At 48.8% G+C, this 24,029-nt stretch overlaps 1 protein-coding gene across 4 annotated transcripts in view; it reads right to left on the reverse strand.

Annotated features, from left to right (window-relative positions):
• SCARA3 (scavenger receptor class A member 3) overlaps positions 1-20,659 on the reverse strand; it is a 34,982-nt gene extending 14,323 nt beyond the window's left edge. Inside the window, exons 1-4 of one of the 4 annotated variants that reach the window (XM_044939733.2) lie at positions 20,358-20,659; positions 17,586-17,731; positions 4,464-4,562; positions 2,832-2,951 (exon numbers count right to left, since the gene is read on the reverse strand). In XM_044939733.2, the coding sequence (XP_044795668.1) occupies positions 2,832-2,951; positions 4,464-4,562; positions 17,586-17,646 (280 nt within the window). In that variant the 5' untranslated portion in view covers positions 17,647-17,731; positions 20,358-20,659. Of the gene's footprint in view, positions 1-2,831; positions 2,952-4,463; positions 4,563-10,758; positions 10,864-17,585; positions 17,732-20,357 lie in introns of all 4 variants that reach the window. The other 3 variants (XM_044939734.2, XM_006060257.4, XM_044939735.2) reach the window with 3 other exon arrangements.
• Positions 20,660-24,029: the final 3,370 nt, after the last annotated feature.

A 24,029-nucleotide genomic window follows, 5' to 3' on the forward strand; every position in this document is an offset into this window, starting at 1 on the left:
AATAAAAAGGAAAATCTAAAGTTCTCCTTTGATTTCTCAGAGACACTGCTCACCCCCAGTTCTTATAATCCTCAGCCTGTTCACCCTGGATCTTGGAGGAAATCATTTCACCTCCCATGCTGCCCTCTCGTCTGTGGAGTGGAGCCGGCCTCCCGTTTCGGAGCCTTGCTCAGAGGACTCATGAGCACCATGTATGGGAGAGCGCCTGACATGCAGGGGGCATGCAGTGGGCGCTCAGTGCTGCCCATCCTTCTGAGGGGCTCTTGTGCCCATACAGGCTCTTCTCTGTGTGCTGCTGGAGCTGTCCTAATGGTCCCGTGGGTGCTGGGAGCTGAGGCTCTCTGAGGGCCGACCAGGAACTGCTAAGGGTCCACTGGCCAGGTTGCTGGCTCTAAATGGCAGGGCTACAGTTCCTCACCCTCCTCTGACCAGGGATTTCAGCCACTTTCTGGATGGCCAGACTCTGTGATGTGATTTAGCAGAGAGAGGGGTGGAGCTGAGTGGGGGTGAGGGGCTTGGGAAGTTCATTTCTTTAAAAAAATTTGTATTTTTAAAATATTTATTTCTTTAGTTGGCTGTGCTGAGTCTTCGTTGCAGCATGCAAGATCTTTAGTTGTGGCTCTCTCTTAGCTGAAATGATGTGGGATCTAGTTCCCTGGCCAGGGATTGAACCCAGGCCCCCTGCATTGGGATTGCAGAGTCTTAGCCAGTGGACCACTAGGTAAATCCTGTGAACATGTTAATATGTTATTTATTATTTATCAATAACATCTTATTATACAATTGAAAAGTTAATATTAATGTTATAATTAATATAATAAGATAATAGTTAATAATAATAAACTTAATAATTATTAAGTTAATAGTTAACAATTAAAGTTATAATTAATAAATAAATAATATTATATATTAATATCTTATTGTGCAGTTATAATAATTTAATAAAAACAGGGAGAGTGAACTTTTAATAAATTGTTAATAACTATTATAATTATTTTAATAACTATTATTACTATATAACTATTATAATAGTTATTATAATATTTTATGATTAATTAGTGGTTTCCCAACCTTCCCACTTCATTGGGATCGCCTGGGGGCTTTCCTCTATGATTAAAAGCCTGGGTCTTACCCAGAGACTATGATTTCATTCACGTGGCAAGAAGGGCTCCAGCACATACATTTTAAAATGCCCTCAAAAGAATTCTAACCTGCAGACAAGATTGAGAACCACTCCTTTTGAGGATGAAATACAATGGACTCATCTCAGTGTTCTCAATACGTGACACATAGGAGGTGCTGGTTTGTGCTGAATTTCATTAACACCTTCAGGATTATTGGAAGATGATTCCAACAAGGATTTGTTTGTTCAAATCATTAACATGTGGGCCTCTCGCCTTCAAGCTGGGAAAGCCACTTACTGCATATCTCTAAGAGGGGTCAGGACGAAGCACCCCATCCTAGGGGTCATACAAGTGCAGGCTCGGCACCCACAGGGACCGTCCTCCATGTCTCCCTTGCCTCACCCGAGGCCCAGCCCAGTTGTCTCTAGTTTCTAGTCCACTGGAGCAAGCAAACCTACTGGCTTGCCTTTGTACAGAAGAGTTTTAAAGAATGAAGCTAGGAATGGAATGGGATTGCAGTAAGAAGCTTTCAAATTTGTTTTTACTTTTAAACATAAATGGTTAGCATCCAGAAGGCAGTTGTTGGTGGTGATGTTTAGTTGCTAAGTCATGTCTGACTCTTTGCAACCTCACAGACTGCAGTCTGCCAGGCGTCTCTGTCTGTGGGATTTCCCAGGCAAGAATACTGAAGTAGGTTGCCATTTCCTCCTCCTCCAGGGGATCTTCCTGACCCAGGGATCGAGCTGTCAGCTCCTGCACTGGCACGTGGGTTCTTTATCACTGAGCTACCAGGGAAGCCCACAGAAGGCAGAGGTTACTTGAATCTGGCAGGATGCAGACTGTCATAAAAACTGTTGAGTGTATGAGAACCACCAAGGTTCAGATCCCTGGGCTGCACTGGCAGGATTCTGATTTACTAGGTCTGGGTGAGACTAGGAATTTGAGTTTTAACAGATCCTGGGGGTGACCTTGATGCAGATAGGCATCCAACCTCACTTTGAGAAACATAAGGACCACGGAAAGGGCTTAGAAGTCATCTGATCTGGTAATCTTAAGCCTGGAAGTACACCAGAATAATCTGAAGAGCTTAAATACTGAATTAATTCCATCATCCAGGGTGGGGCCCGGGCATCATATTTTTTACAGCTCCCAGACAATGCTAACATGGAGCTGAAACTGAGAACTGCGGAAACGGAGTCCTATCCTGTCCTTTGTGCGTGTGTGTGCTCAGATGCTCAGCTGTATCTGACTCTGTGACTTCGTGGACTGAAGTTCATCAGGCTCCTCTGTCCCTGGGATTTAGGCAAGAACACTGGAGTGGGTTGCCATTCCCTTCTCCAGGGGATCTTCCCGACCCAGGGATGGAAACTATATCTCCTGCATCTCCTGCATTAGCAGGAGAACGCTTCAACAAATGAGCCACTTGGGAAGCCCATCTTATCATCTACCAGTAGGAAAACAGAGGTCCTGAGAGGGACCAAGGCCACACAGCTCATTATTGACCAGAAATTAGGAGCCAGTCTTCACAGCTTGAAGCAGGCATTCAGAGGCCCTAGCCAGGAAGATGCTGTTGTGGGTCCTGAGCTGCAGAGATCTGTGCTTGTCTTTTGGGGTTCTGGTGCCCAACAGACCCCTGATGAGAAATTCCCCCACAGCCCGGGGTAGAGAGCCCTGGACTAGCCAATGCTGCTGGCAGCCTGCACTCACCCAGAGAGGCCAGCACGGCCACGGCCACCAGGAGCAGGGCCAGGAAGAGGTAAAGAATCCTCACGGAAGTGTGCAAAGACAGGTTCTTCTGGCAGCGGCTGCAGCGGGGTCCCGGCTGGCCTGTGGCGGGTGGGGAGAGGTGGGGACAAAAACAGCCCAGTGGTGGAGGCTGCCACTAAAAGGGTCAGTTCCCCTGTTCTGGCCTGTCTCGGCACATTTGGAACCATCCTCGGAAAGGGGGCTGTCACTGGTCTCCATCTCCACCCACTTCACTGCCTTTTCTCGAGGTCCTGGAGCTTTTAGGAATGGGCATGTGTGCTAAGTCGCTTCAGTTGGGTCTGACTCTGAGCGACCCCATGGACTGTAGCCCACCAGGCTCCTCTGTCCATCAGATTCGCCAGGCAAGATTACTAGAGAGGGTTGTTGTGCCCTCCCACGGGATCTTCCCCACCCAGGGATTAAACCTGCGTTTCTTATGTCTCCTGCATTGGTAGGTGGGTTCTTTACCACTAGCACCATCTGGGAAGCCCACAGCTTTTAGGAATAGGTGAGACCATAGTCAGGGCCTTGGAAAAACACTGGCATCACGTTATCATTTGTCTCCATGGCATTGTCATTCAGCCCACATGGTAGGGAATCACCCCTGCCCCAAACATCAGCCTTAGTCGTGATCCGTACTACAGGGCAGCCAGCCTTGTCTCACCAGTGGGTGACCAACTCCTACCAGTTTGCCTAGGATGTTCCCGGATTTTAGCACTGAAAGTCTCTTGTTAAGGGAACTCCTCAGAATTGGGCAAACCAGGATGGCTCGCCAAGACTGTCTCAGTTTTAAAAATTCTAAGTCACACCTCCTGGGAAACCCCTCAGTCCCAGGCCAACCAGAAGGTCGGTCACTAGTCCCCAGACTTTGGGGGTCACTTGAAGTTCTCCTGGAATCCAAACGGATGGTTCCAGTGTGTCTGTCGGTCCCTCGTACAGAAGCGGGAGGGAAGCCAGTGTTCCTGGAGACCCTGGGAGGTGGTCACTGCCCAGCGAGAAAGCTGTGATGTTCCCGGTCGTGCAGTTTCTAAGATGGATCCAACTTCAGCTGTGCATTTTGTGTAACAAGAATTTTTAAAAACCCTGATGCCCATCCATGCCCCAGACTAAGAGATCAGAATTTCTGAGGGTTGGTGTCAGACATCCCCGGGTGATGACAATGGACAGCCAAGGCTGAGAATCCAGACTGAAACCTGCCAAGAAGCCCTATGCCAAATAACAGTTCACGGGGCATTAGTTTCTCATGCCAAGCTGGGTCCCGTGAGCTTGAGAAGGACAGACCACTTGAGCGGCATGATGAAGGGGACACTTCTGGAAGGTGGGCCTGGGAGAGATGGCAGAGGACCCCTGTAGGTCTCATGAGTAGCCCTGGAGACAGATGTCACATGTGACAAACTTTGACTTCATCTGTACTGCATAACCCAGGCCTGTGCAACTCCACCCTTTAAGCCTCCAGGCAGCAGTGGGGAAGGAACAGCCTGGACGGTGAAGCCATGTATATGGGCAAGTCTCTCCCCAGCCTGGGGCTGAGGGCAGGGGCGGGGTGGTTCTCAGCCCAGAGAGGGGATCAGAGGGGCGCTCTGGAGCCCTTACCCTCCTGTGTGCACGGGAAGGATGGCATGTCCTCGTCGTCAGCAGCCAGCTCCTCTTCTGTGACACACAGCGCATCTCCGTCACCAGCGGCTGACCTCACTGAGACGAAGCCAGCACCGTCAGACCCCAGGCTGGGGCCCTGCCACACCCACCCCTCTCCAGATGCCCCGTTCATTTATAGTTCCGAGCCCCTGTGCTCACCCTCACCTCTGGGTCCAAGTCAGCCCACCTGAGCTCCAGGTGACCTGATGGTAATCAGAGCAAAGGGGGATGGAGGGCAGGATCGAATGGCTAAGGGACCAGGACATCCCAACATCCAGAAAAGGAGAGTTCACGATCTCTGGCAAACTTGTAAAAATACACAGGCCAGCCCAGCTGCCCACTCTATCTACACCTTGCTCAGATACCTGGCATGAAATAAGAAGAAATGTTGGTGTTTAGTCGCTAAGTTGTGTCTGATTCTTTGCGACCCCGTGGACTGCAGCCCCCCAGGTTCTTCTGTCCATGGGATTTCCCAGGCAAGAATACTGGAGTGGTTTGCCATTTCCGTCTCCAGGGGATCTTCCCAACGCAGGGATCGAACCCACGTCTCCTGCATTGGCAGGCAGATTCTTTACCACTGAGCTACCAGGGAAGCCCAAGAAGAAATATAGCTTGCGTGGTGTGACTCAGCACACTTTCATCCCTGGCACGTGGTACTCAAAGCAGGATTCTGCTTCTGCAGGGACAAGGATGAATCTGGCTCCAGTACAGTCCCCATCAAGACTCTGCGTCCAGCCCAGCTGAGGGGTGGGAGGCACTGTGGAGAGGAGGAGGGGATGGTGTGAGGATACAGGATGGGCATGGCCTCTGCCTCACACGCTGCCTCATGCAGGACCTGCCGAGGGCGGACGGGACTGGGGCAGGAACAGGTCTCATGTCGGAAGGCTGATCTAGTGCTTGTTCCCTGGGAACTTGTGCTCCCTAAATAAGACCCAAGTGATGCATTCCTTCATTCAGAAGATTATTCCCCTTCCCCTAGACACAGCATACCCCTTCCTCCTTACCAGATCTGGTCTTTTTATGAATGACCAGAAGACAGATGCCCAAAACAGGCAGCATGAACACAAACATCCCAGTGAATGTTTGAGAAATGAGGTGGTCTGCACTGAGCTGACCAGGGCTTTTGTGATGGGACGTGGGGGTGCAAGCTGATGATAACAACCAAACTGCTTGGGAGATATCTGGTGGGGGATTTTATAAACCATGCCTGAACATCCAGAGGCAACAGAAGAAAAGATGAATACTTGTGACTACATTAAAGTAAAACAGTAAAGTAACACTTCTGCATGGCCAAAAAAAGCAAATGACAAGGAGAAAATATTCGCAACATACATCACCGATGAAGAATTAATATACCAAATTTATAATGAGCTTTTAAAAATAGAGGAAATAAAGGAGACACAAGCCTATAGAAAAATGAACAAAAGACCAGAACAATTATGAAAAGAGATATAAACTGGTACCCAAATAAATAAAAAGATGTTTAACTTTACTTATAAGATAAAAGTAGTTTAAAACTACACTGTGATAACATTTCTCACCCATCAGATTGACAAAAAAGCAGAGGCTTGACAATACACTCTGTTGGCCTAGGTGGTGGAGAGTTGGGGTCTGAAAGCAAAAATGGCCCAAGGCTTGTAGAGGGGGTTTAATATATGCATTTACCCTTTGACCCAGCAATCACACTTTTATGAATTTGTCTAGGATAAATACCTCCGACAATCTGAAAATATATGTGGCAAGGTTATTCATTACAGGATTATTTGTAATGTCAAAAACTGGGAACTATCTAAGCATGCAAGCACAGGAGACTGACTAACATCCAGTGGCATCCATACACACAGCAGGGCTCAGCACAGCAATGCAGTGAATAGAGAATCTCTATTAACTGACGTGGAGTCACTTCCGGGAGGTGTTACAAGAAAACAACCAAGTGCAGAGGAGCCCTATGATGTGCCACCCTTTTTTATAAGAAAGAAGGGAAAATAAGAAGGCATCCATATATATGCTTATCACTAAAAGAAGAAACGCAGGAACAGTCCCAACGAAAAAACAACACTGTTTTCTACAAGGGATGGACTGGGGGAAAAGACTACAGAAAAGTCACCATCCTCTCAGTCTAATTTTGTGTATAGTTTGGATTTCTAAAATTATGCTGTTTTTACATATTGAAAAATTAAATTTTATTAATAAAAATACTTGGAACCCGATAAGCCTTGCTTGCTGGAATGAATACAATAAATATACTAAGTGGAGAAACAAGGAAAAAACTAACCTATTATGACATACTTTGGACTGTGTAACCTCAGTCTAGGGTGTGATAGGGTAGGATTGGGGAAGAAGAGCAAACAAACTTGAACCTTCAAAGAAACTTATTCTGTTGTTGTAGCATGGGTAAAGCAATTTGGAAGTCATTTTAGATTAATTCAAGACTGAGCAAATAGAGTAAATGCATTGATTGGTTTGGACCCAGGGATCTCACTATGGAAAAGGGGATCAGAAGTATATAATGGAAGAGACAAGAAAGAACCCTCTGGGGATGGACTGAAGTTGAAGGTATCAGTGGGAATTCATAATTTCTAAAATGTGTTTATGTATGAATATATTTGTTTACATCCACATATACGTATAGAGGTATCTATATTTGTAGCTATGTGTAGACACATAACTTTGTTGAAATTTCCAGGAAGCAAAGATATCAAAATAGCATTGAGCATGCCTAGCAATCCAGATCTTGGTCTCTCATACCATTTCCCACTTAAAAGAACCAGGGTACCTTGAAGAAATGATTAATTCTACGGTGGGGCAGAAGGTAGACAGAAGATAAATCTGGAACATCTTGCTATTTCAGAAATTAAGGGACTGCTCAAAAAAAAAAATGATAGGGGCATGTCACAAGTATATAGAAACCAGCCTGAACAACTTGAGCACTGAAATATTTAAGTATAATTATACAATTATGAGTTCATTGAAAAAAAATAGGAATCCATACCACAGACAAACTGACAGGGAGAAGGGAGGGCTCTTATTACTTCTGGAGCTGGGGGATCAGCAATTATCATGGTCAAGACCAGATCAGGCAAGAACCATCAATGGGTGCCACCTCTTGGGAAAATTTTGATGAAGAACAGCATGTATGTCTGTTTATGTATAAGCCTTTACACACCACCTTAAAGTGTCTCCTTCCAGACTAGACTGCTTATTATTGCAGAGGAGGAAAAAAGCCTCAGTAATTATACATTGAGGAAACCAGGCAACACTGACCAGGAGAGGGACAGATGGACAGGGTATACCTTTAGATGTGACAGCTGAGCAGGACACACCAGCGTCTACAAAATTTATTGGCCAAGGATGCAGAACCCCAATTGAATCATGAGGTAATATGAGAAAAACACAGCATGAAAATTGTATTTAACAAGTTGGTGGGGGACTGTATTTTCAAAAATTTTAGAGTCTAAAAAGAGAACACAAGGTGAAAGAGACATGACAGCCAAATACAGTCCTTAATGTCAGAATGGATCCTGTGCTGGAGGGAAAAGGAAATCTATTGAGGGGATTATTTGATCAATGAACATCAGAATATCTATGGTAAATTAGATACAGAATTGAAGCAAATTCAGGAGTTCATGACTATACCCTGATCATCTTCCTGTTCCTAGGAAATCCACGCTGAAGTGTTCAGAAGTAAAGAACCATGATGTATGTAAATTACCCTCAAGAGCTTCAGAAAAAGTAAACAGGAAGGAAATCCAAAAAAGAGGAGATACATCTGTACTTATAGCTGATTCACTTTGCTGTACAACAGAATGTAAAACAACATTGTAAAAGCAACTACACTCTAATACAAGGACCCTGATCAGTAACAGTATCAAAACCTCCTGAATTTCCTGCTTGAGTTTCCTCTCCATAGTAACAGACTCCAGGTACCCTCTATGTGATGGAGTTAGTGTGTTTTCAGCTGTGTGCATGAATGTGTGTGTGTTTGTGTATGTGTGCATGATTTGACGGAGAGTGGGCACAGCGGCGGAAGGAAGGCTGACAAGGATGGGAACCCTTTCTACGTATCCTAAGAAATCAACCTCTTCAGCCCTGCTTTGTGTCTTGGGCTGCTATCCCATCATCAATGTGCCAAGAGTTTAAGAGGATAACTCTACCTGGGAGGTTACCAGCGCTGCCATCAGTTTTCCATAAAGCAGCGCCCCAGGCGAGGCGGTGCCTTCTGTGCTGTGACCACCAAAACCTCACCCTAACTAGTGGGGCCCTCTCACCCCCAACATCTCATCCAGAATGACGCTGTTGGATATACCGCAGCCTTTGGGGTCCCTTGGGGAGGTATTCCAGAATGACGCTGTTGGATATACCGCAGCCTTTGGGGTCCCTTGGGGAGGTATTCCTTCCATTCTTAGAGCGGAGACGCCTTCCAGGCCTTCCTGCCCGTTTCTCATTTCTCTCCTCCCCTGGTGGGGCTTCTCTGCCCACCCCCGTGATGAGGTCTCCTCCCTGTTCTGTTTCCAGGGTCAATTTCATCACTTTGCTGTTTATAGCCTTTGCAGGGAATCTGGGAAGGCTTAAATCAGGCAAGATTAGCACTAACCTTCAGCGAACACTCCCTCGGAAAGCACACAGCTCTGTCATAATTCTGCTGTCCTGTCGAGAGCTCCAAGATGGGCAGTTGTGAGCAAGTGGGAATTCACAGAGACTCATCTGATGCCTCGCGGGGTAGCCCACGTGAAGGGAACCACTGGTGGGCATGATCTCAGCTCTCTTTAGACGAGAGACTTCACAAGTGTTTGGCCCCATTCCCTTTGCTGACATCTCAGCTCCATAACTCACAGCACTGTTCCCCAGCGTCCCCAAAGAGATCTTCTCTTTCTAATCCTTCAAACTTCCTGTTAACTAGCGCTGAACCATGGACCCTGGGGACCCCTCATTTACCTACGTCTGGAAGGCTGTAGCAACTGTCCCAGCCCTGTTCCTCTGAATAAGAACATAATCCAAAGCATTTGTGAGGGTTTTAGAAGCCAAACTGTTCTCAAGCATGGACTCATTATACTCACATTACACCACGACTGAGCCAGTGAGAGGATGGGAGAGGAGACAGACCTAAAGAATGGAGCAGAGCTTGGCTGGAGGACACAAAGGCAATGACGGGCAAGATGATGGTGGATGAGGCAGGATCTGTACTCTCCCCTTGCACACTGGACCAAGTAGAGTCTGCGGAGGTAGGAAAAGAATCTCCTCCCCAGTCCATCTTCTGCACTGCCTGTTCCCACGCCTTCTGGGGCATGTCATTTAGTGTAGGGTGCCCTGGCTTTTCAGAGTTTTCAGAGAGAGGGGGAGTGGGAAGGGAACTTGTTAAGTCACAGAGCCCACTTACCATGTTACAAAGGCTCAGAGAGGTTAAGTGATCTGTTAGCTAGTCAGTGGTTCCTAAATGCCCCAAAATCTGAAAAGTCAAAGTGTTAGTTGCTCAGTTGTGTCCAATTCTTCATGACTCCATGAACTGTAGCCTTCCAGCCTTCTCTGTCTATGGGATTCTCCAGGCAAGAATACTGGAGTGGGTTGCCGTTCCCTTCTCCAAGGGATCTTCCCAATCCAGGGATTGAACCCGGGATTCCTATTTTGCAGGGAGACTCTTTACCATCTAAACCACCAGGGAAGTGATTTGAAGCAAGATGCAAATACACTTATGGAGTTCTTGCACAGCTACACACACGCACACACACACATACACAAGCTGCAGAGCTCAGAAAAGCCTTATCCATCGGGGCCCGGCATCTGTTTGCACGTCTGGCCTGCCAGCAGTTTCTCACCTCCTTGAGGTCAGGAAGTCTTTCCTGGGCCTCTTTCAACACAGGGCTGACCTCAAGCGGATATTCAAAAAAGATGGGTTTTCTGACCCTTTACGAAGGCCTGCATCCTTAGAGTATTGCTAACTTCTGCCCTTTTTGATTAAGAGCTCAGTTTTACAAAAAAAAAAAAAAGTTTAATGACTTAAAATATGGTTTAAACATGATCTATTTTTAGAGTTCTGCATGGCGAGGGAGTGCTGGGGAGTTCTGATGAATTCAGGATGCAAAGGCTTAAAGGAGCAGAAAGAATATACAGGGAGGGGCCTAATGTTTGGATTGAAAAGGAATGAAAGAGGGATTTGGAGGTGGTACAGCAAAATTTGGGATCTGCTTCCCGTCTCTTTCCCCAGAGCTGCGGCAAGGGTTATGATCTTTCACTCCTAAAGGCTAAAAAGACTCACTTTTTGTGGGAGAGGGGTTTAATTTTCTCCATCTGTGTCCAGTTGATCACTTTAGAATCCCACCAGCGTTTTTACGGCCCTCTCAACTCAGGCTGCAGTTCTCTCCTGCATCAAATGTAAACCATCCATGAAATCGAGGGCTTCTTGACATGCTGAAAACGAAGGAGCCCCATCGTGTCAAATATTATGGGCTGCCGGGTCCTGGGATGCTTGGAGAGGTAGCCACAGGTGTCTGAAACGAGGTCACCTTCCCAGGAAGGCAGACACAGGCTCTAGTTGTATTTTGTCTCTTTTTCATCCTTCTTTCATTTTGCTGACTCCAGGATAGAGGCTACTGGGACGGCAGCGAGTGGGGCTTGGGAAAGGAGTATACCCTTGGGATAGGGTAATGCCTGAACCCACGAGTATCTGGGAAAACCTCTCTTTTGGGCCAAACTGGGGACAGCCTGCTGTTCTGGGTACCAAACTTCAAAGACTTTGTATGTCCGTTTCAGCCTCCCCTGTTCTAGAGGGAGCTGTCATGAGGGAGCATCCCGCATGACCTACCCAAGGCATAACCGGCTCCACACTTCACCTAGAGATCTCTACCCAAATTCCAAGCAATGAACTTTACAAACAAATTAGCCTTCGAAGACAGCGCTGCAAGCTCAGTCTCATGAAGCAGTGGCAACCACTGGAGATTTGAAAGAGCCTGTGTTTCGTCCGTACCTACGGTCGTGTCATCCAACTCAAATATCAGAGGGACAGCCACAAGGGAACGCCCTTGTTTTTTCAAGCCTCGGCTCCCACAGGGCCACATCTAGAGAGTTTGATTTGAAGGTTCCTGACTGGGCACGTGGCTGGGTGTGCCTCCTGGCTCCGCTGAGGTTAGACCAGGTTCACCTCACCCTGTGGAGGCGGAAAATAGCCCCAACCTGCTAACACAACCGTGGCTGTCGACTCAGGCTCACTTTTGGTTGACCGAAAATGTGGAGTTAATTCACTCTTTGGCCTTTCTGGGACTGCAATCTCCCATCAGAGTCAGTGAGGGGGAGAGATTCGAGGAACTGAATAAAAGGGCTTTCTTCAGGAACTTCAAGGAACATATTTTGATGATTATCTTCTATGGAGTTCACAGAGTGGGTTTTCAAAACAGCCAATTGGGTTAGTAAAAATAAAGACTTCGGACTCTTCTCAGGAACCAAGGCTATATTTAAAGTCGCAGAGAAATTGTAGTTTATGGTGGGAGAATGCTGTAATTAAGGTTGAAAAACTGTTTTCCTTGGAAGCCTTCTGCCATGACCCCCTCGCCACAGTCTTCCGCTGCAGATGCGTCTATATTTGGGTGGGAATCCGTCTGTCCCTCTCTGCTCTGATGAACTGGTCCTTCCCTTTCAGATTCTCCTGCTCAGGAGGTATCATGCTCTGTTTCCCTGTGATAGTTGCCGCCTCTCTGCACCTTCTTTCCTAAAATCCACATTTGATGCTCTGGAACAGGCATTGTCTCTCTCCCTCTCCCCTCCCCACCACTTCTGCCTGAATCCTCAGAGCCAGCCCATGGCTCCCAGCATCAGCTGCCTTTTACAGTTCCCATAACCACAGAGGTTGTGGGAAGATTCCCTCTCTATCCTAAATTACCTCCCCTTTCTTGCCCTCAGTGTTCTCACTGGGGCACTCTTGGCATTTGGGTGGCATAAATTTCTACTACACAAGGTTCACCCACACTGTGCAGACATCTGGCGTGGCGACCCACGGAGTGCCAGAAGCAATCCCTGGTTATTTGTGATAAACTCAAAATGCCAACTTGGGGACTCCCCTAAGTGGTCCAGTGGCTAAGACTCTGCACTCACAATGACACAGAGGGCCTGGGTTCCATCCCTGGTCTGGGAACTAGATCTCACATGCCACAACTAAGAATTCACACACCACAGCTAAAGACCAGATGTGCTGCAATTAAGAGTTCACATGCCACGATGAACAACGATCGAAGATTCTAAGTGCCACAACTAAGATCCAGCACAGCCAAATAAATACAATTATTATACATACATATAGGGCTTCCCTTGTAGCTCAGTCGGTAAAGAATCTGCCTGCAGTGCAGGAGACCTGGGTTGGATCCCTGGATCAGGAAGATCCCCTGGAGAAGGAAATGGCAACCCACTCCAGTATTCTTGCCTGGGAAATCCCATGGACAAAGGAGCCTGGCAGGCTGCAGTCTACAGAGTCCCAAAGAGTCGGGCACGACTGAGTGACTAACACTGTCACTCTCATACATATATGTGTGTGTGTTTATAAAACAAACGCCGGTCCATATTCATGAGTTCCACATCCACAGATTCAACCAACCTCAGTAAGAAAATATGTATATATAAAAAAAAACTTTCCAGGAAGTTTCAAAAAAGCACAACTTGAACTTGCTGAGTGACCAGTGACTACTTACATAGCATTTACACTCTATTTACAACTATTTACATTTAAACTGCAATGGCACCCCACTCCAGTCCTCTTGCCTGGAAAATCCCATGGACGGAGGAGCCTGGTAGGCTGCAGTCCATGGGGTCACTAAGAGTCGGACACGAATGCGCTACTTCACTTTCACTTTTCACTTTCATGCATTGGAGGAGGAAATGGCAACCCACTCCAGTATTCTTGCCTGGAGAATCCCAGGGACCGGGGAGCCTGGTGGGCTGCCGTCTATGGGGTCGCACAGAGTCAGACACGACTGAAGCGACTTAGCAGCAGCAGCAGCAGCAGCAGACATCATAAGTAATCTAGAGATAATTTAAAGTATATGGGAAGGGAAATCCAAAACAGGGGGAATATATGCACCTGTGTGGCTGCTTCACTGCTGTGCCACAGAAACTAACATAGCTTTGTAAAGCAACCAAATGTGATTAGTCGCTCAGTTGTGTCCGACTCTTTGAGACCCCATGGATTAGAGCCAGGCTCCTCTGTTCATGGTATTCTCCATGAAGGAATATTGGAGTGGGTTGTCATGCTCTCCTCCAGGGGAATCTTCCCAATCCAGAGATAGAACCCAGGTCTTCTGCATTGCAGGTGGATTCTTTAACCGTCTGAGCCACCAGGGAAGCCCAAAAAAGAAACTATACTCCAATAAAAATTAATAAAAAACAAAACTGGAAGCTGTGGGTAGGTTAAAGGCTAATACTATGCCATTTTATATACAGGATTTGAGCATCCTTGGATTTTGGTATATCTGGGGGGTTTTGGAATAAAACCCCACGGATATGGGAGGCGGTGTTTGAGAAGAGCATCTTGATTATTAACTCAATACAGCAGAGCTCAACCCTCTCCCATCACATACACACTGGTCTCCTCTGTGGACATAGCACCTCCTCCACTGCCCTTGAAATCCACAAGTCCAGTGGATGGGAGGGGTGGGAATCATTAGTTTCTTGATCTTGACCATCATGTCTGGGCCTTCAAACCCCTCACTCTCTCTGCTTGTCACCACTTCCGGTCATGCTTTCTCTCACATGGGGATTCCCCTTCTGTCTCTGGGCTGTGTGTGCCAAATAGTGAGAAAACCATCAACTTCATGAGCTGCTGTAAAAATGAGACAACATGTGAAAAGTACCAGAACTTGATAAACGGGAGAATCAGCCATTTTTATTAGAATTATTTTTCTATCATGCTTGAACTCTGCTGTCATTTATTTCCCTTCCCTAAGGTCCGTCACACTCAGGACTGGTTTTCAGCTTTCAAAAACTCCAATTTTTCCTTTTCACTCAGCAATCCCCTTTCTAGGAATTACTTTTTAAAGGGATAAATATACCACTAGGCAAAGATGGACATGTAAAGATTATCACTGCATGCTGTGATAAATGCAAGGGAAAATGTATATACCTTAAGTGTCCATTGATAAAGGACTGGGCTTCCCTGATGGCTCAGACAGTAAAGAATCCGTCTGCAACGTGGGAGACCTGGGTTCAATCCCTGGGTTGGAAGAGCCCCTGGAGGAGGGCATGGCAACCCACTTCAGTAATCTTGCCTGGAGAATCCCCATGGACAGGCAACAGTCCACGGGGTTGCAGAGAGTCAGACATGACTGAGCAACTAAGCACAGCACAAAGGATTGATTAAATAAATTCTTATAAAGCCATACTATGGAATATCATGCAGCTGTTAAAAAAGAATGCCATACTATGGAATATCATGCAGCTGTTAAAAAAGAAAGCCATACTATGGAATATTATGCAGCTGTTAAAAAGAAAGCAGATCTATACTTATTGCCCAAGGAATATGTCTAGGTTCTATTGTTGGAATTTAAAAATACATATAAAAATACATATATAGTGTAATCTTACCTATGTGGAAAAAAAATCTGTGTGCAAATAAACACAGAAGAATTTCTGGAAGAATTCTCATCCAAATCTTATCAATTTTCTCTGAGGGGTAGGAGTTCATGTGAGGACCATTTTTTTTTCTCTTTTTTTTGTATTTTTCAAAATGTTTATACTGGGGATGGATGGTAAAAAGATTCAGTGCAACTCGTGATGCAAAAAACCTATGTCTACATCCTGGGGTACCATGAAGGCAGCCTTTCTTCTTTCTACAGGCAAAGCTCAGCCACTCATGTCTCCATCATCTCCAGGCCCCCCTCTCCCCTTTTCTTCTCTCCCCTGACCTTCCAATGAGCCGGCCAATCCCATCTTGAAAATCTCTTCACGCCTGGCCTGCTTCTTGCTTTAACTTCTTGGCTCTCTTTTTCTCAAACTTCTCTAACACAAGGCCTCCCTGGGTTTTTGTTTCAAATCTACCCACTCTTCTCTCGGTCTATGCCACCTGTTTTTTTCAGGATCGAATAACCCTGAGCAAAGCCTGTCCATCAACAGTCAATGCTGTTGACCATTTCTTCCTTCTTGGAACTTTCTCCTCTCAGTTTCCATGATATTACATCCTCCTTTGTCCCCTGTGTCCCTGACCGCTCCTCTTGGCTCCATCACAGGCTCATTTTCTTCTTCCTTTATGGCTTTCTCTAAAAGTAGAGATTTCCCAACGTGGGTGAATGTCATTAGAGAACTAGCAAGCAGGCCATCTTCTGACAAACCTGTTCAGGGCCTCTCCAAAGTCAACAGGACACAGTTGGAGTCCTTGGCGTGGTGCTCAAGGCCTCCTGGTTCTGTGGCTCCCTGCGTTTCTCTGCCAAACCCTCAACCTCCAAGCCAACCTCTCTGCCCATCACCCTTAAATACACTTGCCCAATGACAGCGCCTGCCCCTCCTGCCTGTCTCCTGCATGACCCCATCCAGACCTTGCTCACCTTCTACTACATCCTAAAGCCTTCCCCACCTGCCCCAATGTGAAAGGTTCTTTCTCTCCTCGGATTTCTATGGAATCTACTGTCTGTACCATTCACTGGTGCCTTCATGTCATCCCCCTTGATTACTTGGTTCTCTTCTGTTTTTTCTAACTTTTATTGGAGTATAGTTGCTTTACTATATTGCGTTAGTGTTTACTGTAAAACAATGTGAATCAGCTAAACGTATATATATCCCCTCCATTTTTGGATTTCTTTCCCATTTAGGTCACCATTGAGTAGAATTCCCTGTGCTATAAAGGAGGTTTTCATTAGTTATCTATTTTACACATAGTAGTGTATTTCTGTTATGCGGCTGGGGCCCTGGGATGTCAAGGGAGATTGTGGAAGGTTTCCCTAAACTGGGGGAAAGATATACAAGAACTGCCCCCAAAGGCCTTCACAAAACCTGCCAAAACGTTCACCAACATCCACTGAGAAGCAGAATTCTTTATCTCCTCTTCCAAATAAGCTTGAGAGGGGAGTCTTCAGTTTTTAAAATCACCCCAGCTGGAAGGCAAGGTGGCCAGCGTGCACCCCCCATCCCCCCACCCTCCCACCCCCGCATCAGGCCATTTTATTGACTCTGTGCACCTTTGCCATGTCAGACCCCCCTCCAGTGCCCTGCGGTCTGGGGATGAAGGTTGGGCTTCCAAAAGGGACCCAGTCTGCACGTCGATGAGTGGATACATCCCCCCTGCCAAGCAGCAGGAGGTAGATTTTCCAGGATCTCACTATTGTTTTCTGAGTCCCCCTGCCCTCCCGCCTGCCCTTTGCCTTCAGGGTGTGGGCACTGCTCCCCGATTCCATGCGGAAGGGCTTTTCCCCCAGGCTTGGGGGACAGCAGAATGTGGGTCTGCCCATCTATGGAAGCTAAGGCCAAGTCTCCCTGGGCACAGTGACCCATGCGGCAGGCCTGCCTCCAACCATCTCTCTACCAAGTCACTTCCGCTTGGCCCTCAGCCCAAAGCTCCTGGGCTGAGTCCCAGGGCATCAGGGCAAGATGGGCCTCGGGACCACCAGGAGGAGGAAGTTGGGCCAGAGAAGGGAACACTGACCAGAGCCTCACATGTGGCCAGGATCAGAGCCTGTGTCCTTGACTCTCAAATCAGTCATCTCTGCAGTGAATCGAACTACTCCGTGGGGACCTCATGTGGCTGGAAGGGGCTCTTGCCACTGGACCCTCTCACTGGAGATGTGGGAACAATTCCACGGGTGGCTGTTAAAGGCTCAGACAAGCCAGTGGGCAGCTCCAAGGTGGGCCCATTGCCAGGGGTGGTGGCAGCTGTGTGCCCTCAGGTGTGAGAGGGGCTGGACTGGGGGCCTGGGGCTGGCTCGCACCAAAAGATGCGGCTGCCTGGGAGGCCCGGCTGCCAGCCAGTGGGCAGGCGGGTGGGAGGCGCCTCAGGGTGGAAACAGTTTGGCTGGCAGAGCGGGCCTGGCGCCTGGCCGCTGGTGGCACTCCTTAGCAGACCTGTTTTCTTGTCTAAGTACCGTCCCCACCAACCCCCACAAAGCATAACATCACCTTGTTTAGCTTTGAGTGGGGCTGGTGAGCCTTTGCCAGCCCATGTAATCCTCAGATCCATGGCAGATTGGTGGGAGAGTTCGAAGCTAGCTTCCCCTGGGGAAGGGCTGTCCTGGAAGGGGCCGGGCCCGTTTTTCTGGCACTTTCTTTTTTCCATGTGGGAAAAAAAAAAATCTGATTCTTCACAGTCCACAGATTCCCCAAGGCCAAATATTGACTGCCTGGCCTGGCTTTTCCCTCTCAGGTAGAGGTGGTAGCTCTTCCTGGCTCCCGGGGAGGATGAGGGAGACAAAGAGGGAGACCCTGCATGGAGGCGTGATGGGAACACACCCGGCCTTCTCTGCAGCTCTGAGGCCCAGGCCCTGGGATGTCATGGGAGATCGTGGAAGGTTTCCCAAAACTGGGGGAAAAATATACAAGAGCTGCCCTGAAGGCCTCAGCAAACAGGAATGCAGCCCCCCATGGTGGTGAGACTGCTCCTTGAGAGAAAAGGGCAGGCCTTGGGCTCTTTACTTGGAGCCCACAGCCTCCCAGCCAACAAGCTGGTCCTCCTCAGAGACCTCCTCTAAACACCCATTCATACCAGCTCTTTCCTTTTCCTCCTCCACTCAGAGGAATGTTGTTGCCTCACTAACTTTCAGAAAGGCAGGTCGTGTGTTCCCAACTTCCTCCCCAGGAGTTGGGTGTGTGTGTTAGTCTTTCAGTCTGACTTTTTGTGACCCCATGGACTGTAGCCCACCAGGCTTCTCTGTCCAGGGGATTCTCCTGGAAAATACTGGAGTGGGTTGCCGTGCCCTCTTCCAGGGGATCTTCCTGACCCAGGGATCAAGCCTGGCTCTCCCAACATTTCAGGTGGATTCTTTACCATTTGAGCCACCAGGGAAGCCTCCCACCCCTACAAGAACTGGGTGTCTCCTCTATGTCAGAGGCGTTCAGCCCTGCCTGTCTTTCCCTCACCATCTTTTCTCTCCAAGTGTTCTTCTGGAATGTTGGTGGAGCCAAACCTCTTTGAGAACATGCGGCATCTCACCACCATCATCCACATCCATAGCAGCGTGGGCCCCGAGCCTGTGGTGAGAGGTGGTCTCAGATCTTTCTGGAAGCTTCTGGTAATGACCTCCCCGGGGTCGCTGACCAGGCACAGGACTGCACCACAGATGTGGGAGCCGATAACAGGAGACAGGTGAGGAAGGCCCCTCTCTATTGCTAAGGGAACTCCCTGGAGTTGGTGATAACCTGCTCGCATCATCCCAGGAAGCTCAAGACACGGTGAGGCTGCCAGGGAGCACAGACAGAGGGACCAGAGACCAGAGGGGAGGAAGAGGGATGTATGTATGAGCAAGCACACTGGCCTGCAGGGCAGGAGCTTTGGGCCAGTCCCCCTGACTAGCTGTGAATCTTAAGCAAGTCCCTTCTCTGATCCACACACCCAGCAGTGTAATTTGCACGTTCCAGTGCAAAGTAAAAATGCTAAGCTCCCTTGTTTAAAAAATTATTAATAATTTCAAGACAGGGGACTTCCCTGGCGCTCCAGTGGTTAAGACTCTATGCTACCAATGCAGGGGGCATGGGTTCGATCCCTGGTCAGGGAACTAAGATCCCACATGCCAAAAAAATATTAAAATAATAATTTTAAGACAGCAACAGCAGACCATTGAACCTCATGAATGGCCCTGGGACCTTGGGGGACTGCACAGGTGATCCAACCATAAGGCCAATAATCCTACCTGCTTGGGCCTCAGTTTCCCCAACCACACAGCATGGAGGCTGTGGTCAATCAGAGGTTTAGCCATGAAGCCTTTTCTTCACAGGAACCCTGAATCCTTCAATGGCAGACAAGGCTGCTTCATCAACACCCCACGAGAACATAGAGGAAAGCCCTGTGGATGACCCCCAAAAGCCCTTGGTCATTTTAACATTCAGTAAGTGGAAGAGGTGTTAGGAGCAAAAGCATCTGCCTGGCTCCTATGGAAGGATTAGCATGAAGTAGGTGAGAGAGGAACCATCCTCAAAGTTTCCAGACTCACAGTATGACTCCAGAGCTGGCTTCTCCCTTAGCCTGAGAATGAGCATGAAGCCTAGATGTCCACTCTCCCTGGCCTCAAGAAAGCCAGGGTCCAGGGATGAACATCTGGGACCAGGTCTGCTTCTTGTTTCCATCCCAGGAACCAGCTGCAAGGACCACTGTGGTGATGCTCACTGGCCCAGAGAGAGCTCAGGCCTGGGCCACTGATCTTCCACCGCTGCTCTGTCTCCAGGAGGTGAGAGGTAGGTCAGGCAGGGTTCAGAGGTTGGGAAGGGCAGGCCTGGGCTAAGAAACTCAGTCACAGCAGGTCTCTCCTGGGATTGAAACTCCCAGAGGAGGATCCCATGGGGTAAATGGCTAGATGGGGGCTGCAGCAGACTGAGATGCGTGTGCTAGATGAAGTCCATATTCCTAGAAGCTTTGGGCTGTAGCATCTTTCCGTGCTGACTGGTTAAAGGGATCAAAAACTTCTCTGGTAATTACAATGGCTTTTCAGGCAAGAGCAATGACAGATGAGAACGTTCTCCATTCTCCCTCTCCTCTCCCCTTCCTCTGGACTTTAGGGCTCCATCCTGTCCTCCTAAGACTTTTCTCCAGACGATACGAAAGGAGTAGGGAAGCCCCTGCCATCCTTCCCGGAGGAGTCCTCCGGTCCTCAGCCCGCCCTCCGAGAGATGCCCACCGCACCCGGTCAGGGTGGAGGGCCCCAAGGGGGCTCGCCTCGGAGCTCCCGCGCGCGGGCTTACCTTTCATGGTCCCCGCTCCGAGGCCTCAGGCGGGCCCGGTCGGAGGCGGCTCGGCGGCCGTGCGACCCCGAGTGAAGCCTGCGGGTTCCCGGAGGGCACCGAACGATCGCCTCCCTACGCGCCGCCCGCGGGAGTGGGACTCGGTGCCGGAGTCGCGCCGGAGCCCCGGCTGCGGAGGCGGCGCGCCGAGGGGAGGGTCCGCGGGGTAGCCGGCTGGGGGCGCAGCGCCCGGCCGCCCATCCCGCCGCGCGCTTCCCGTGGAGGCAGGCGAGGCGTGGACTGAGGCCGCCCCCGGCCCCGCGCGCCCGCCCTCCCGCCGCCCGCCCGCCCTCGCGCCCTCCCTCCTCGTCACTGCTTGGGCCCCGGCCCAGATCAACTTCCTTGCTCTTTTCAAAACTGCCGCGGCCCGGCCTCTTTGTGCGGCCGAGGGTCCCCGCGCCCCGCCCGGCCCCCGGAACCCCAGCGCGGCGCGCAAGTTCCCGAGCCCAGCTCGGCCGCAGCTGCACTGGAGAGGGGGAGAGAGGAGACCCAGGGAAGGCCGCCTGGTGCCTGGGGGCTCTGGATTTTCGTCCTGGACCTTTTTTCCTCACCCATCTGAGGGGTAGAGGGACTTGAGAAGTTAAGATTCCCGGGTGCCAGCCCTAACACCCCACATTGTCTGGGACTGTCCCCCTTTAAGCTCTGAAAGTCCCGCATCCCGGAGAGCCCCTTAGTCCCGGCGGGGGCAGACCAGGAGGGTTGGTCACGCCAGCTCTGCCACTCTGGGTGAGTGACTTTGGGTGGCCATTCCATGTGGTTTTCTGCAAGAGAATACTGGGCCCTGAGCCCTCCCAACGTCTGTGATTTTGTTCCTGGAGGGGCCTCTGGTGTGAACAGTGATGATGTCTGAGGGTAATGGGCCAGGGGCAAGGAGCGGTGATCTCCCCAGAGTCCCTCCTCCGGGAGCCTCACAAGTCATCCTCTCTGATGGGACACTTACTGAGTACCAGCCATGGGCCAGGTCCTGCCCCAAACTCTGGGAGTGTGGGGAACATGCCACACCGTCCAGGTCTCCCTGTGGTTGTGTGGTGTGAGGAAAGATAACAGTTTAATAAATAAAGGTGCTGAGGTGTGAGGAACGTGGAGATGGGACAAGCACGGTGGTTGGATGGGGCAGGGGGAGACCCACTATAGGCTGCAGACCACCTGGCCTGCCCTTTTTCGTTGTCTCCATCTTCACACCTCCACGCCCACCCCCATTTGGCCCTTGGAGTAAAAAGTGCGTGTATGCTCAGTCGTGTCTGACTCTTTGCGACCCCATGGACTATAGCCTCCCAGGCTCCTCTGTCCATGGGATTCTCCAGGCAAGAATACTGGAGTGGGTTGCCATTTCCTCCTCCTGAGGTTGGAGTAAAGTAGGTCAGGCCAAAGGGGCAGGGAAACTTTCTCCTAAGCCTAGGAACTGAGAAGGGGCCAAGGACTGTCTATTTGCAACCCAGCCCCGCCCCCTCCACCATTCACAAATCTGAGCCAATCAGAAAGGGGGATGCTCAGCTCTCTCTAATCTCTTCCACTTCCCAAAGGCAAGTTTCAGTTCAGGCAGTGCATCCTCTCCATGATTTCAGCTGAACTTCACCATGACCTTGAGAAAGGGAGCCAAGAACCTGCTGCCCATTTTACAGGTGAAGTGACCGAGGTTCAGAGAGGGTTTTGCCTACCTAGTAGTAGTCATGATGTTCTCCTGGGGCTTTAAATCTGGATTCCAAGTCTGCCACATGAACCGCAGTCTTCTACACTACGGCATGGATCAGGAGAGCACTTTGTAAACACCAGGGAGATAGACACCCCAAAGGGTCCTTTAGGTGGTTTACCTGTATATTAATGAGTTTAATCCTCATAGCAGTCCTAGGAGATAAGTACTATGATGGTCCTCATTTCTCAGAGGATAGATATTGCATTAGGTCGCTCTAAGTGGAGATGTCAGGATCTGAACCCAGGGAAGCTGCTGAATCCAGCATCTTTGTCCTTTGCCCCAGGGTGCACCATCCTGCCCCTCACAGAAGCTACCCAAATATTTGTTAAAAGAAAGAACAGAAAAATGGCCCTTGGCTTTCTCCATGCTTTCTTTAGTTGGCTAGATCCAAGATGTCTGGTGAGAAAAGGTCCTAACTCTGTATGCAAGAGTGCCCTCTCCCACACTTCCTTGCCCCCTTGGGATCAGAGGGTGTATGTATCCTGTGGTGTTGCTACGGTAATGCAGAAGCAGCCTCAGAGAAATGAAACATGCCGGTGTGTGACTATAGATGGGGCCTGGCTGAGCAGAGCTGGACCCAGCCCTGAAGAGGTTCAGAGGATGAACTCCTGCTCCAAAAGGACTCTGGCAAGAGGAGTCCAGCACTGTGGAGCAGTAGGAAAGAGCTGGAGACCCACTGGCCAAAGTACCAGAGTAGTTCAGAGAGGGAAGGAGGGAGAAAGAGGTCAGATGTGCCTGAGCAGCAGCAGCATACATGATATCATATCAGGTTTGTCTTTCTCTATCTGACTTACTTAAGTAAAGATAATACTCTCTAGGTCCATTCATTGGTTGCTGCAAAAGGCGTTCTTTCATTTTTTATGTCTAAGTTATAAGATCAGCTTAACATCTCCTTCAATCATAGAGGCAATCAGTCCTGAATGTTCATTGGAAGGACTGAGGCTGAAACAGAAGCTCCAATACTTTGGCCACCTGATTTGAAAAACTGACTCATTAGAAAAGACCCTGATGCTGGGAAAGATTGAAGACAGGAGAAGAAGGGGATGACAGAGGATGAGAAGGTTGGATGGCATCACTGACTAGATGGACATGAGTTTGAGTAAGCTCCGGGAGTTGGTGATGGACAGGGAAGCTTGGCGTGCTGCAGTCCATGGGGTCGCAAAGAATCAGACACAACTGAGCGACTGAGCTGAATATCTCCTTAAGTCAGTCGTCTGTTGATGGGAACTTGGGTTGTTTCACCTCAGTTCTTGAGCAATGTTGTGATTTGCTTGGAATAAAGCCTTACAGGGAGCTCCCCAAACACTTTCCTTTCTATTTTCTGCTTCAAGAAAAATCAAAAAAGAACAAAATCAAACAAACCAAAAAAATTCTTTCTCCTAAAACTCAATTCTCCACTAATGCCTTTGACCCCTTCCTCCCCTACCCACGCTCCTCTCAGCATTAGGATTTTGCTTCCACTTCTCCTTCTTAAAATAGAGCTTCAGCCCTCAGTGCTCACTGAAATTGCTCCCCTCCTTCTGGTTGCCAAATAGAATAGCCTTTTCAAAATCTTTTTCTTCTTCACCATTTTGTGGAATAACACTGTAGTAGTCAGGGTGCTTCAGGGACATGGAACCAACAGCTGGCATGCTGGAGACCCAGGGAAGAGTCGATGTTGCAGTCAAGTCCAAAGGCAGTCTGCTGGCAGAATTCCCTCATTTGTGGGAAAGGTCAGACTTTTTTCCTCTTGAAGCCTTCAACTGATTAAACAAGACCTGCCATGCAATCAAATTGCCAACATCCACTGGATCATGGAAAAAGTAAGAGAGTTCCAGAAAAACATCTATTTCTGCTTTATTGACTATGCCAAAGCCTTTGACTGTGTGGATCACAAGAAACTGTGGAAAATTCTTCAAGAGATGAGAATACCAGACCACCTGACCTGCCTCTTGAGAAAT

This window comes from Bubalus bubalis, chromosome 3 (genome assembly GCF_019923935.1).
Source record: "Bubalus bubalis isolate 160015118507 breed Murrah chromosome 3, NDDB_SH_1, whole genome shotgun sequence".
Taxonomy (NCBI): domain Eukaryota; kingdom Metazoa; phylum Chordata; class Mammalia; order Artiodactyla; family Bovidae; genus Bubalus; species Bubalus bubalis.